The sequence below is a fragment of the Pollicipes pollicipes genome, unplaced genomic scaffold (genome assembly GCF_011947565.3).
Source record: "Pollicipes pollicipes isolate AB1234 unplaced genomic scaffold, Ppol_2.1 Scaffold_2555;HRSCAF=2994_pilon_pilon_pilon, whole genome shotgun sequence".
In the NCBI taxonomy this organism is placed as follows: domain Eukaryota; kingdom Metazoa; phylum Arthropoda; class Thecostraca; order Pollicipedomorpha; family Pollicipedidae; genus Pollicipes; species Pollicipes pollicipes.
In genome coordinates, this window is record NW_023596136.1 from 2,467,829 (window position 1) to 2,483,194 (window position 15,366).

Here is a 15,366-nt window from a genome sequence, read left to right on the forward strand (position 1 = left end):
ATAGAGGATCGTTTGACATCACAAATTTAGATGCACTCTCTATGGTCGCTGACCTATGGCAGGTCAAAGTCAGGCCATAGTTTCAGCAAAGGCAATTTTTAGGGAATCCTGCAATCTGATCCAACGACGGAGTGTTAGATGAAGCCATACATCTCTGAAATGCTTTCTTAGGCAACACAACAGTTGAATGAGTAAATTAAATTGACCTAAGGTCAGGCATAAAGGTCACACCAAGGTCAAAACCAACCTGTTTTGTTACTCTAGGGGTTGCTGTATGAGATAGTTTCTGGTGCTCATTTCGAGTTTATTGATGGCGGGAACCGCATTATACATCCTCCATGGACGTCTTAGAGGTCAGAACAGTTCATTAACCTAAAATAACCCAGATCAACCTTTTGTTTTAGGAACATACTGCCTTACGTAATCTCTGTCGCTTAGTCAAATGCAAAACCCAAAGCAATCTTGCATGATTTTGGTCAAATTGACCTTCAAAAGGTCAAACAAGGTCACTGACCTTGAATGAGCATGTGACCTTTTGCTTACAAACGGTTATCTATGTTCTGGGTGCACTTTGGGAGACCAACCTGGAACTTCACATTTTTGACCCTTTTTTACCTAAAGGTCATGACCTAGGAACCTGAAACTTCGACCTAAGTGAGTTTACATACAGGTCAACACACTCTGTAAATGCGATGTCTCTAGCTTTCTTAGTTCTTGAGATCTCAGGGGGTCAAATTGACCCGCTCCATCCGAGCAGAGTATCTAGCCGGCCACCTGGGCGCGTGTTAACATGCAACTTAGTCGGCAGGTCGTGTGTGTCCTGCCCAGCATACCTGTACATGAATCTACTTTCGGTGACTGAGATAAAATCGCGCATATCCGAAAGTACTTTGCGGAATATTCGAATGCGGAAACAAAGTGGGGTGTTCGGTTACGCTGGGGAGGCGTGTTAAACGCTACCTGTTACTCGTGTCGCAGTGGGTTGGGCAGCGCAAAACTCATTTAGTGATTTGTAGCCGATACAAAAATACAGACCATGCAGTCGGTTTTACTTATCATTGTTACCTTCTCAGTTTTTCAAGTTCCATGTAAGCAACCCTCAAAGTGTTCCAAAACCGCGGTGGACTAACGGTTTGCGCTCCAGTGCAGTGCACGTGACTGATTGCACACACTGAACTGCGTTTCTGCCAACGCCATTGGAAGACTTGCGAAAACAGAAGGGTTTTCTCCGCCATCAAGCGGAGCCGGCCTCTTGGCGGTGTCCCTGGGCGTCTAGATCAGGAGAGGGTCCCGCCCATTTTCCCTTTCCCGCCGTCAAGCGGAGCCGGCCTCTTGTCGGTGTCCCTGGGCATCTAGGTAAGGAGAGGGTCCCGCCCATTTTCCCTTTCCCGCCGTCAAGCGGAGCCGGCCTCTTGTCGGTGACCCTGGGCATCTAGATCAGGACAGGGTCCCGCCTTCTTTCCCTTTCCCGCCGTCAAGCGGAGCCGGCCTCTTGGCGGTGTCCCTGGGCATCTAGATCAGGACAGGGTCCCGCCCATTTTCCCTTTCCCGCCGTCAAGCGGAGCCGGCCTCTTGGCGGTGTCCCTGGGCATCTAGATCAGGACAGGGTCCCGCCCATTTTCCCTTTCCCGCCGTCAAGCGGAGCCGGCCTCTTGGCGGTGTCCCTGGGCGTCTAGATCAGGACAGGGTCCCACCCACTTTCCCTTTCGCACTTTTCCAATATTTAGTTTCCTGTTTTGATCGGGTCAAATAATATTGCCGTGACATTAACTGGTTGCGGGAAGCCCAAACACAATAAAGCAGCTTGCATACAAATTAGTGGACCTCAAGGGCTGAGAAAACCCATAGATTCCGATAAGGAATCGGTAACGGCTTGCGTCTCGTATGTATTTTGGAAAAATGCGTACTTCGTTACGATTGAGGTTGAGACGCTAACGAAATGGCGGATGATTATTTCAAGAAAGTTACGCGCTGTTATCGCCTGTTTGTCTTGAGTCATAATTAGCTACACTGCACTAATTTTGGGCCTATCAATTTGCAACTGTAAGTTTGGGTGTAAAAATATCCGCAACTCTTTCACACTTTATAGCCAAAGTGATAGAAAAATGCAATGGGTGGGTCAAGGACAAATATAACTGTCTGCATACACTAGTTGAGTAAAATTGAACCCAGAGAAGTGCAGTGGGTTGAGGAAACCGTACCCACGAAGAACCTAATGCAAATGACTTGAACATATCAAAATATTACATCTATAGGATAACGCTACATGTTGCTGAACGCCGCAACTCGGTGCGCTGAGTGATGGTTGAGACACAAGCCTGTCAGAAGTGTCGCTGGCCGGGCCCGTCCAGGCCGCTGAAGCGACCCATTTGCGGCTACCTGAGGTCACCCTTTGGCCCCGCTAATGATTACATGGGGTTTGAACTTAAAAGGGTCAAATCGTAGTAAATTGCGAGATCTAAATGATCGGAGAAAGAGATCGTTGGGCTTCAACCGTGATCTTGGTCCCAAAGAAACGCATAGAAGTAAGGTTAGTATATTTGTATTTGTCTAAGTCTTATCATTTTGTACAACTCTGTAAACATAGCCGTTTTTCGCTGCCTGAAACGAGGCTACGGCCAAGCGTGAAATGACTTACTGCCGACGAAAATTGTCCCGCATGCCAAGGGAAGTTTAAAATACGTCCCAGCCTCGAGCCTTCCTGTCCTCGGCCTCAATATCTCAGGCTTAGGGGCTGAGGGACTCCGGCGTGACAGGATCACCCTCGATGTACCTCGCGCCCTGCGAGGCTTAACGCTATATGCCCGGTCCCATTTCCTGAACAGTTGTGCTATGTAAAGTGAAGGCATGCACCTACAAAATGGGTGATCAAACGTGGTTTTCTTGCAACTTTGGAGTGCGAGCAATATGCTTAACATGTACTTTAGATATTGCAGGTCCATGCACAAGCCTTAAAATTCAATCGTGATTTTCCAGAACTACAATAGAAGTATGCACCATGGTTTCGCCAATCTCGCCTTATATTTCACATTCGTGATTTACAGTTGATAACAAGTATCGCCCTCAAGTCCACCAAGAATCGAGCGGGCTTGGTCTCACCACATTCGTGGTTCGACATACCTCCCCTGAAGTTTTCGCTGAACGCTGGGCGTCCACCGCAGAACAACTCAATATCACTGGCGATGCAGGTCATCTTCGCTGAGTAGTCAGTACTGAAACGTCCCGAAGGATTTCCGCTAAAGGCGAAACCTGTCGCTGAAGAAACCCGGATCTCCCATCTTGCCCAGAAGTCGAGATCTCAGGTTTGGACTGTCGAGTTTCCCGTGGCGTTCTCCCGCGCCGCTGCCGCCACATCCACCGGCGGGTTTCCCGCGGCGCTCCGCTGAGCCGCCGCCGCCGCCTCGAGTCGCGGGCCCCAGCGAAGGCCGGACCGCCGGCTTTCCTCGGCGCGGCCCGGCTCGGAGAGCGGCCGACCCCGGTCTTGTGCAACTCGGCGGCTGGAGCGGTCGGATTTCTCCGCCGCTTCCGCGCCGCGCCGGCCGCTGCCGAGCCGCCTCGACAGCACCCCTGCGACGGAGAACCCCGCGCTGACGCCGGGGAGGGCGACGTGCAAGCGACGGCCTCCCGCAGCCTTTGCAGCGTCTGGTTTGCAACGCCTGCGTACAGAAAACGTCTCGCCGTCTTTGGCATCAGTGAGCGGAAACGTGGTTGTGTCACGCTTTGACGGTGCTGACGGATTCGTTTGATCTACGGCGATGCTCTCAAAATTTGTTTACACTTCCCTGTAGGGGGGGGGGGGGGGGAACAGCACACGGGTCCGAGGCGTGCAGACTTTCTAGCTGCCTCCGCGTGTTATGCATGCCCGCAGTTACCATTGTTTTGAGAGTAAGCGTTTTAATTTGTTGACAAATACAAATGGTTGCTCTCCAAGCGATATCCAATGCGGGGTTCATCGCCCGGAAGGTGGTAAACAAAGCTCGCGTAATGTTGACCCGTATGTCGCAAGCTTGCCCTCGGGGAAAGCAAGTTTTGAATGTCGTGAGTTGTTTCTGGGCCCGGTCTCCCGCTGGTGTTCACTATGCGGCGCCGGTCTCCCGCTGGTCTACACTCGGTCTCCCGCTGGTGTACATTCTGCGGCTCCGGTCTCCCTCTGGTGTTCACTCTGCGGCGCCGATCTTTCGCTGATGTAACACTCTGCGGCGCCGGCCCCCACTGGTGTACACTCTGCGGCGCTGGTCTCCCGCTGATGTACACTCTGCGGCGCCGGTCTCCCGCTGATGTACACTCTGCGGTGCCTGGCGGGCGGAACACCAGCGTCGTCTGACTTTAACGGTGCCAGGCCTGTAAGACCCCACTTCTGTCTGCTATTATCAGTCGTTTGTGAACCTGGACTACCTCACCCGACTCCAGCGGCTTGTGACCGGCGCGACCCCACCGGTCTGCGGTGGCGGCGGCCCGAGCGGTGTTGGGCCAGCTGGCTCCCAGCTGCTCATCGGACCATCCTGACCCCCGCCGGTCCGCGGCGGCAGTGACACGGGCAGTGTCGGGCAGCTGGCTCCCAGCTGCTCATCGGACCATCCTGACCCCCGCCGGTCTGCGGCGGCAGTGACCCGGGCAGTGTCGGTCCGGCGGGGACCGGGCCAGACGTTCACCGCCGGCGGGGCTGGACCTTTCTCCCAGGACCGCCGCTGGTGCTCTCCCGTCCCGTTCCGTTGGCCGTTCACGGCGGTCACACGGCTCTCCCCTTTCCCTCAAGAAGCGCGGTGACGGTTTATCGCTGCTTCCGGGGTACAAGGCGCTACAAATGAGAATGGATTGACTTCCGACTATCACGAGCAGTGCCCGGGCGAGGGTCAGGTGGATCAACCGAGGAAAAGCACAGTGTGTGATATATAAAGTGGTGCTGAAATATCGAACCTTCCTGCACTTCCACGATACACCGAATACACGAATCTCTTGTAGTTGCACAGTCCTGAGCTTTTATGTTATCAGTGCATGTGCTATGCTATCAGTTACTGCAAGCGTTACCATTCGTCAGTTTGTTCGGTCACGAACGGCTAGACGTTTTAAGAACTGCTTCCAGCAACAAATTAAAACGATATGCACGAAACGCGCCAATGACTTCGGACAATCTTTGCCTCTACCGGATTTTTCAGGGTGTTCTGTAATGTGACACGTTGTGCGTTGAGTTAAATTCCCAGGATAACACCCATAATGCCGTATACTTAAACACCCTTAGTGGGTATGCACTTCGCCTGACCGACATACAATCAAGTAGTCATCTAACAGGCCTGTACCCGATGACCTTATGTCGACCTTTTGCGTTATATGCGGTCCCTCGCGAGGCTCGCGGGAAACAAGCATACGTTTGGCATCATGGTACGTCGGTTTTTCCCTTAACATCACCTGAGCGGGATGCTTGAGCTGTTTGAAAATCTGCGCTTGTTTTGTCACGTTTGAACTTGTGGACTGCTGCGAGTTTTTCGCCCCGCTGTTTGCGGGTGGTTGATTACGAGAGCGGCAGCACGGGGTCTGCGCCGGGCACAAGTCTGGGGTCGGGGTCGCCGGGCACAAGTCTGCCCGCTGGGATGCACATCACCTCCTCAGAAACCAGGCCATCGTGCCTGTGGCCAGCGCATCGTGTGTCATGGACTACCCTGCTGGTTGCCATGCTTTCTCATACTCACGCATTCTCCCTGCTGAGGAACGGAGCAGGATGTCCTTGCCTCCGCCTTTGCCTGTGGTCCGGTCACAACAGGTGGTGCTGCCCCCCCCCCCCCCTCCCTCCCACCCGCACGCTGTTTGCAGTCAGTAATGTTCGATATCCGCTACCAGCGATGTCCGACGTCTTCAGCCGCTGACATCCGCACCACTGATACCCGTTGCAAACGGCCCGGACGTCCGTCATCCCGTCCCGCGCCATCTCAGCGCCAGCGGCACGCCCCGGCGAGGTGCGCGCATTGTGAACAGTTGGGCGTGGCGGCGCGGCAGGTAATCGTCGCCGCCGGTTACAGGCGCGCTCGAGCGGGACGCCATGAACGACGTGTAATAAGCGCGCGCACAACAGCTGAGGGTGACGCGTTTTCTCCGGGTGCCGGAAGTGAGGTGTGTGGGGGCGGCGGCCGACCCAGTTCGGCGGCCGGACGCTGGTGTCCGGGGCGGGGGGCTGTGACACAAGGCTGTTACTCAGCCGAAGGTGACGATCTCCGCGCGCCGCTCTGAGCCCCGCCTTCCGCCAGCGGCGCACGCGGTTTTACGGCGGACACTTCCCTGCATCAAATTACGCGCCGGCTGACACGTACGCGAGAGCGAGCGCTGTGGTCGAGGGACGTAAGCGGTGTCTGCGAAGGGAATGGCTCATGGTAGCCTTTCAAATACCCACACATATTTTACCGCCGCTCGCAGCGTGAAAGCCGGCAACAAATCAGCGGTAATGAGCCTGTCACTTATGCCAGATGACAAAATGCTCGCTATGCTATTCACCCCACACAACAGGCGCAGCCGAGCTCACGTTAAAGGGAATGTTTCACGTTTGAAGATACCAAAGCAAGCATCAGATGTAGTGAAACAAGCTCACTTGTAACTATTGGCATACTTTTTGAATGGTAAAGACTGCTCTGGACAACACAATTCCCTGTTAAGTAAACATGCTTCTTAATGCGTCATGGCTTGATTACGTCGTCGTACCTTGCACAACATTGATAGCCAATTGACGGCCATTTTATCCGGAAATCGAGCTCACAAACACCAGATATGAACGACTCGACCATTATATTTTTCTTGGCCTTGGTCGCCGCATGGCTTTGGGAATGACAGCATTTCCTTGACGTTATTATGACGTCATGAATGCCACGTTGACTTTGAAATACTCTTCGCAGTATACCTTTCCCATTTTCGCGGGCGTGCAGCTCAGAAACTAGAGGGACGTAGGCCTTACGAAGGACAGGATTGTGAACAATACCGAAAGGCCTTCAAGATTGCTGTTTCAGTTCAAAACCCCATTTAAATGTGGGGCCATTTATCTGGAAATCTTCCTTGGGATACTGAAACACTCCCTTTAAGTAGACACACGGATAAGCCCGATATGTTCACTATGCTGGTGCATGTTTGGAGCGCTCGCACGGATGGCGACCGCTAATCACGAGCGTACACGTAACGCATCGTGCATGGTCTGCACACTTGCAAATCCATGCATATGAGTATATAACATGTACACATGTGCATGTACACACAAGCATGCATGCTTCAACGTTATATGCATACATATGCACAAATATGTGTTTGTTCACATACACACATATACAGGTGTACACACGTATACATATACGCTTACACATACCTAAGGTGTACATTTGTGCAATTATATATGCACATGCGCGCAATACACGCCCATGAGCGGGTGGTATTCCCAAGCACACAGACATGCACGTTCCAGACTTTGGGATTGGTTTTATTTTGCTCCTCTTTGGTATACTGTGTGGCATGATTGCATGCCATAATGGGAATAATGCACGGGGTGGGGCAGAGGAAAATGCAGTTTATTGCGGTACCCTTAATGCCGTAAAAACGGCGGCGCAGGGAAGCATGGGCTGCTCAGGTGTGAACTTTGCCAGCCCCGCTGGTGGTCCGGCGAGAGTGGGCTTCAATGGTACCACCCAGTCACGGAGTGCTGGTGCCAGGCACCGTTACCAACCCCTGCCGATGGTTAGGACTAGACACACACGGTAGTTAGCTGAGCTGCGCTCTTACTTGCATTTAATCCTGAGGAACACATGAATGTTATAGATCAGTTCTTCCTACAATCTACCGCCCCATCATCCGGGCTCTCAAAGCACAGTTTGATCACCAACCGTGTAGCAGGCGGATTCAGCGGTCAGTCATCTGTTAGATCAGTGTTTTTTCAACATTGTTAAGCCTTTCCGTGATGAGGAATTCATTATGACTCACCCCTGAACCGAACAACAAACGTCATCTAACAGAAACCGGGCGCATGTTTGCCACGCATTGCCAACAGGATCACGTAAGCGGCTGATGAGTCCACAGAAGTATTCTTTACGATGATGGCGGTCAGGCAACACAAATCGCATTACAGAAATAAACTCTCGGCAAACCGCTTGTGCCAGAGAACTGCTTGCCAGTTGAAATGCTGCCCTCGTTTTTAGCTGCTTTAGCAATTGTTTGCGTGGCAGTGCATGTGACAACATCACCCCTCAGTCAAAGGGTACCTGTTGCTTCGGCCGGAACGGGTATCCTAGACATGATCTGGCTACATCGCAGCCCCCCCCCCCCCCCTCTCAGACCCCCGTATTTTCCTCTTGGGTGAGAATTCGCTTCCCTGGTGGAACGCCTTAGTTAATCTGACCCCCTAGCCGCTTCCGTGGTCTGAGGAAAAATGCTGGACTCATAATCCACCGGCACTGGGTACGAGTCCCAAAGCGGGCGCATTGTTTGGCCCGACTGAAGTGGAAAAGTGAGCTGGCAGATAGTCAATGAGGGTCAACGCAGGCCCGGGGCGGTCGTGCCGCAGCATTGTTCGGCACGTAAAAACCTTTGCGTTCCTGCATGGCGAAAGGGCGGAGGCAAACTTCGACATAGGCGAATGGTTCAGCCTACAAGCAACAAGCTATGCTTAACAGGCGCTCTGAACCCAAAAGTCACCCATACAAACCATTTAGAATACATTTTTAAAAGACAAATATAAAGGCGTGGTTACGTCCATGGTGACAGCCAACCCCCGCCCTGTCTGTCGGCGTGGTTACGCCGATGGTGACAGTCAGCCCCGCCCCGTCCGTCAGTGTGGTTACGCCGATGGTGACAGTCAGCCCCGCCCTGTCTGTCGGCGTGGTTACGCCGATGGTGACAGTCAGCCCCGCCCCGTCCGTCAGCGTGGTTACGTCCATGGTGACAGTCAGCCCCCGCCCCGTCCGTCAGCGTGGTTACGCCGATGGTGACAGTCAGCCCCGCCCCGTCCGTCAGCGTGGTTACGCCGATGGTCGCAGTCAGCCCCGCCCTGTCTGTCGGCGTGGTTACGCCGATGATGACAGTCAGCCCCGCCCCGTCTGTCGACAGGCGTGCGACGCAGCCGCCAAGACCAAGGGTCACTACAAGTGTATGGAGGACGGCCTGATCCAGTGCCTGCCCGGCTGGACGGGCGACGTTTGCGACGTGCCCATCTGTAAGACTGGCTGCGACCCGCTGCTCGGTTACTGCAAGCAGCCCGACGAGTGCATCTGCAAGATCGGTGAGCGAGGCGGCGCTTGACCTGCTTCCCCTCGACCGGTTCAGGGGGACTGGCACTAGCGTGGATGCTGTTCTGTGTTTTATATTGCTTCTTCTCGCCGCACACCGCTTCGTCCCACTTGTTCTCCAATCTCAGGCGGATGCCAGTGCGGGGCGGCACTGCCCTGTGGGGATGCGTTTGCCATTTCTCCGCCAGATTAACTGACAGGAGATAATAACGCCACCATACCGCAAGTCTAACGTGAATACCTGACGGCGACCATTCCCCAACAGCAGATGTACCCGGCCTCTAGTGTGTCATGCCCGCCCGTGGCAGCGCCCCCGCCCCAGCCGCCTGTCAATCATCGACAGCGAGAGCAGCACCTCATCAGCTCGCTCTCCTATCCTGACCCTCGCCGGCGCCGACGAATGCAAGCGGGCCTGCGTGAGAGCGGCGTCTGCCCGGCCGTAGTCGATCGCCAGCGGTGCTCCGCTCGGCCGCCACAGCGGCGTCTGCCCGGCCGTAGACGATCGCCAGCGGTACTCCGCTCGGCCGCCACAGCGGCGTCTGCCCGGCCGTGGACGATCGCCAGCGGTGCTCCGCTCGGCAGCCACAGCGGCGTCTGCCCGGCCGTAGACGATCGCCAGCGGTGCTCCGCTCGGCCGCCACAGCGGCGTCTGCCCGACCGTAGCCGATCGCCAGCGGTGCTCCGCTCGGCCGCCACAGCGGCGTCTGCCCGGCCGTAGCCGATCGCCAGCGGTACTCCGCTCGGCCGCCACAGCGGCGTCTGCCCGGCCGTAGCCGATCGCCAGCGGTGCTCCGCTCGGCCGCCACGCACTGTGCATCGGCGGCACTGGGTGCTGTCCGCCCTAACTAGGCGGCTGCCTTGCTGCGCGCAGCGGCCACCCGCAGCCGGCGCCGAGCGTGCCACCGGCGACACTGGGTGCTGCCTGCTCTAACCAGGCGTGCCACCACTTCCGCGCGGGGGCCGCCCGCAGCCGGCGCCGAGCGTGACGTGTGTGCTGCCGGCAGGGTATGGCGGCGAGCTGTGCACCGACTGTGTGCCACTGCCCGGCTGTATGAACGGCCACTGCCGCAAGAGCTTCGAGTGCCACTGCAATGAGGGCTGGACCGGCCTCTTCTGCAACAAACGTGAGAGGGTGGCCTTAGCGGTGGCTAACTGCATGTACCGCAAGCACGACCCGCTGTGAGGTTCTCATGTCTAAAAGTAGGTCCAGAAGTAACCCGTGAATCTGCGAGCTCAGACAAAGACCAGCGCGACATGCGTCATCTGCTGCTCGCTTTTAGTTCAGTGTTTGGGCGCTTTCTACTGGGCCTTTGTCGTTTTTTACATGTTTTGCTATGTGAAGGCCAGGATGGATTCGAAACATTGCTGACGAGTGATAAGTGATTCGGAACCACTCAACTACACCATTTTGCTTCAACCAGACATACTTGGAGACCCATGTCATAATCAGGAAAACCGTATTTAGTAGCCATCTTGCTTTACTCCTGGTAGGCCGGCTGTGAGGTACATAACCTGGTCCTTGGAAGTGTTGCATGTCTCTGCGAGCCATTAGCGCGGCAAAAAGAAACTCGTTAGTGAACTGATCAACTTAGTGTTTTAAAGCAAGCAACGTATTGAGCCTTCGCTCACCAATATATACATTGGTGACTTATACATTGGGATGTATACAATGTATGCAATGTGTTTGCATGCACGACGACGAATGTCTTCGCCACAGCAAACGAGTATTTTTTTATTCCGATTAGGATTGGAACGCACGACACCGGACATGCCTTTCTTTCATGGAGCCAAAGGTTATACACAGAGTTTCGCTGGCAAAAAATTTCGAGCACTCAACCATCGTTCTCACGCAGCTACCCGTGAAGACCCGGCAAGGTCACCGGTAGTCTTATGCGGCTCCAAAAGTTTCAAAAAAGTTACACCGGAGTCGAAATACTGAAATGTAATGTACTTAATCGTTTAGATTCATGCAACAAAGCAAACCTTTTCACCAGCGAGACCGTAGGCTGTTCGAGCTCGACGTGAACTAGTCGGAAATTAGGTAGCTCCAGGTGACCGGGTTGACAGCGCGTTGCCGGGTCCGGATGGTTCAATCAGTCACCTCCTCACGATCCTTTGGCTTGCAACCACTGGTCGTGCCGCAGTGCAGTTTTCAGCCACGAGCAGCGCAAGACTCCGAAAGCTGTGACGCAATGGTTTCATGTTGTCTGCATTTAAAGAAATGACCGGACGAGAGTTTCCTGCAACACTGCAAGATTGTCAAGTCGCCTGTACTATTTCATCGGCATGAAAAACGCGGCATTTGCCGCTTTCAAAACAACTGTGAATATGTGCCTAAACCAGGCACAAATCTCGACAATTGTGGCTGGGATCAGCACATGTTGACAGACAAGAAAGTTACGTTGATAAGCGTGTGGATCGATGTGGGCCGACAGTCTCGCGTTCTCAAGCGGCGCAAACCGTCGATCCGCCCGTTTGGTGACGCTGTAAGGCGCGATACCAAATATTGACAATCGAGATACCTGAAACCCTAAATCCAGGTGTATGGCGTAGGCGAAAGTATTGTTGTTGACGCATCAATAGGCGATCAGTATCCCGCTCGACACTCAACTAGACGCGAACGGACCGGAAAACGGCCATTGTCCCACTGTCTAAAGCCGGCTTGGAATACTCCAAGCTGGTGCTTGCACGCGAGTGATCAGCTTAATAGCTGCGAAGGCGTACAGCTAAGTTGATGTCATCGAATGTGCAAACCGTTTCAACTGCTCGGTTTCATGAGTTGAATTTGTCGAGCCTTCAAGCCCAGTCAGCCGAATTTTGAACAATGTCCATTGGAGAGTAGCGATGTTCGAGCGCGCGACATCGGTACACCCCCGCCTGCAAGACAGCTAGAGAAGAGATAGTCCAATGCGTTAACATCACCAATTATATGGGCTCCCAAAGACAGCGGGCGCTATTCACCATGTCTTGCTGTCATTAACACCACTGCGGCTCATGTCTGTGACTCCCCCATGCTGGTACGCCATCAAAAGGCGCCTTATCGGCAGGTGCAGGTCACAAAAGCTCAGGCCTTTGAACCTGAGCGAATGAGTCAACATGTTGCTGACATTCAGCAATAATTATGTAGTCATCATGACATGCTCACATACATATATGTTCATACTTTCAGCCCCCGCTGAAAAACGCTGTGTCTAAAATGTCCAGCAAACTTGATTAACTGGATCAGTCTTAATTGCGACATGCATGCGCCCAGCATCACGTTTGCCATCAGCAAACGTCCAGTCCGCCGTCAACCGCGCACATTGCACAGGTGTTCTGATCCAACATTCGTTTGAGCACGAACACGGCTTTCGGGGAACTACCGAATGAGCAACCGGTCAATAACGGTGTCAAATGAGTCACCCCTTCCTGCAAGCTGTCCATTGGCTCATAATGCCGGCCATTCTGCGGTGTGACCGGTCCACACGCCAGGAGCCCTCGGGAGAAAGCCGGCGCGGGTCGTCATAGTTCCCGCCGCTGCAGCCACTGGCGCGGAGTCAGCCTCGGCTGTGTGACGCAGTGTGCGCCCCGTCGCTGGCAGCGTGGTGTCTGGGGTGCTGCGCCTGGCTGTCTGGTCCGAAACAGCCTGAGGGGGCGTTGGGACGTTACGCCGAGGCGTGCCTTCGTCACGCCAGGTGGATGAGCTTTTGAAGCCATCAGCACGACGTTTTCGCATTACCTGCCTGGCCACTACGCAAACGTTTGGCGCAATGTCGGACTCGTTGTCGGCGAAGTCTTGGGAAGGTTTTGGGGTTTTCTTGTGCCCCTGGTTCTCGGCTTGATAGAATAGGTGTGGCTCTAATGTCCCAGCCATAAGCCTCATTCCTATCACGGGCGAATGCGTGCACAGCCGGCTTGTTTGATATGGATGGGTGGTGGTAACCAATCGTGCAAACAAGTCGAGTGACTTCCGACAAACCGGCTTGCAAAACTCGTGCTCTTACCTTGCCTTACTCATGCCTTACTCGTGCCTTACCCCTCCATTTCAGCGGTGTGTGCAAGTGGATGTGATAAGTCGAGGGGATACTGCTCCCAGCCCAACGAATGCAAGTGAGTGGTCACGCTCCCGTCATTGTCACCGTTCTTCTTGCATCAGTGCCGCTCCATCCAGGCATGGATGGCGCAGTGTTTGCTGATCAGCATGGGCACTGTCTGAAAGTGCACGTCATCACCGGAGAAATTCGGAGCCTGTTATCCATCTTGTCACTGGAGGCGAGACAGAGCCTTCCCAGCACTCGCCATGCCGCGTCCGTGATCCACGCCAGTGCACCGGCGCCGCCTTTCACTCATCGATGGTTCGTTTTTTGCACAATAGATGTCGCATCGGCTGGGCGGGGAAGCTGTGCAGCGAGTGCCAGCTTCTTCCCGGCTGCATAAAGGGCTATTGTGACAAGCCGCTGGAATGCAAGTGCCTTCCCGGCTGGACAGGGTTCTTCTGCGAACGAGGTGGGTGAAGAGTACAAGGCATTCTTGCAAGGGACAACCGGCAGGATGCAACAAACCAACAGCACATTCCTGGTAGTACGGCTCTCAGATCCCGCGCGAATTTCGAGGATATGTTGTTCCGTGCGGATGTACTGGTATGATTCATCTGATAGTCACCAGGAAAAGTCATCATAAAAAGTGAAAGTCACCGGGATTGAGAGGCGCGTATTAAAACGTCACACCGGAAAAGAGGTGTTCCATACTCTTGCCCTTGAAGCCTCGCTGCGGGATCGACTCCGGCATCGATTCCGGAATCAATTCCGACATCCAGCTGCATCTCCATGCGTAGAAACCATGGCCAACTCAGGATTGTGTAATGCTGCCCGGAGTCAGAGTCGGGGTCTGCCCGATGCGCTGCGAGTTGGAGTCGGAGCCACCCCCGCCGGAACGGAACCGCACGCCAGACCAGTGCTGAGGAATCTAACAAGCTTGCTGATTTACGTCCGGTATACACTGAGTGGGACATGCGTACGTCTGGTGCGATCACTGGTCCCAGCTAATCTGATAAAGATATCTGTTCTACGGTGACCACATTCGTGATGCAGTTGGAAAAAGCGTTGTCAATGATGTCGGCCGAGGTGTCGTCTGAACGCCTGGACCAATGTGTCGTTAACGGCACAATGCTGCTGCCTGAAATTATGTTGATCAGATTGTTAGCACTGTCTGATCTGACCCCACTGACCTGCGTGCCTTTCAGCCATATGCGCTGACGGCTGTAGCAAGGACCACGGATATTGCGAGAAGCCGGGCACGTGCAGGTGAGTTGGCTTACACCAAGCGCTGGTACGAGGAGCAGATGATATCATGTGCAAATAAATACAACAAGCACTAGCTTTCCATTTGACTGCAGTCGGGCTCAAACAGACGAGCAGGGAGATAATGCCCACAAAATTAGACAGCTGTCAGCGCTCTTGTCGCTTGCTATTTACTCGTAGTCCGGGAAAAACTGGCTGGGGAAGTTAAGATTACCGGTGGAACTGGGGAGTTTCACCGGTAATATGAAGTCCTCTCTCTTTGTCTGTCTGTCTGTCTGTCTGTCTCTCCCCTCTCTCTCTCTCTCCCTCTCCCCTTACAAGCAGCATGTGTCTACTCATCAGCGTGTATCTCGATGGGCAGACGTACCGCTGAACTAAGGCATGCCAATCCAAAGTCACATGTGCATATTCTCAACAAGGGTGGTTATGTCACACGCTGGTTGAATCCGTTGGCGATGCCTGCCACTGTACGACACCGCCACCTTCTCCGAATATTTCACGACATGGGACTTGTGCAATGTTATCGGGCACCATCTGACACCGCCCGACTGTCCGCGGTGCTATCCGATGTGACGCCATCGTGCTCCATGTGCCGTTGTTGACTGTTCCGAGTGTGCCAGAACACGCCTCATTGTCCGGCACATGGCGACACTGCCGGCTGTTGCGGCACCGATGCGACCTGTGCCATCGCCCGCAGGTGTGACCTTGGCTGGCACGGCGCCAGCTGTGACACGTGCTTCCCATACCCGGGCTGTGTCAACGGCAACTGCACGGAGCCTTGGAAGTGTGACTGCCGCGAGGGCTGGACCGGCTTCCTCTGCGACAAGCGTGAGTGCGAG

General features: G+C 54.2%; 1 protein-coding gene across 1 annotated transcript in view; it reads left to right on the forward strand.

Annotated features, from left to right (window-relative positions):
• LOC119107449 (uncharacterized) overlaps positions 1-15,366 on the forward strand; it is a 159,012-nt gene that overhangs the window by 2,534 nt on the left and 141,112 nt on the right. Inside the window, exons 2-7 of the mRNA XM_037230896.1 lie at positions 9,070-9,241; positions 10,253-10,372; positions 13,277-13,337; positions 13,603-13,733; positions 14,470-14,530; positions 15,225-15,355. Coding sequence (XP_037086791.1) covers positions 9,070-9,241; positions 10,253-10,372; positions 13,277-13,337; positions 13,603-13,733; positions 14,470-14,530; positions 15,225-15,355 — 676 coding nt within the window. The remainder of the gene's footprint in view (positions 1-9,069; positions 9,242-10,252; positions 10,373-13,276; positions 13,338-13,602; positions 13,734-14,469; positions 14,531-15,224; positions 15,356-15,366) is intronic.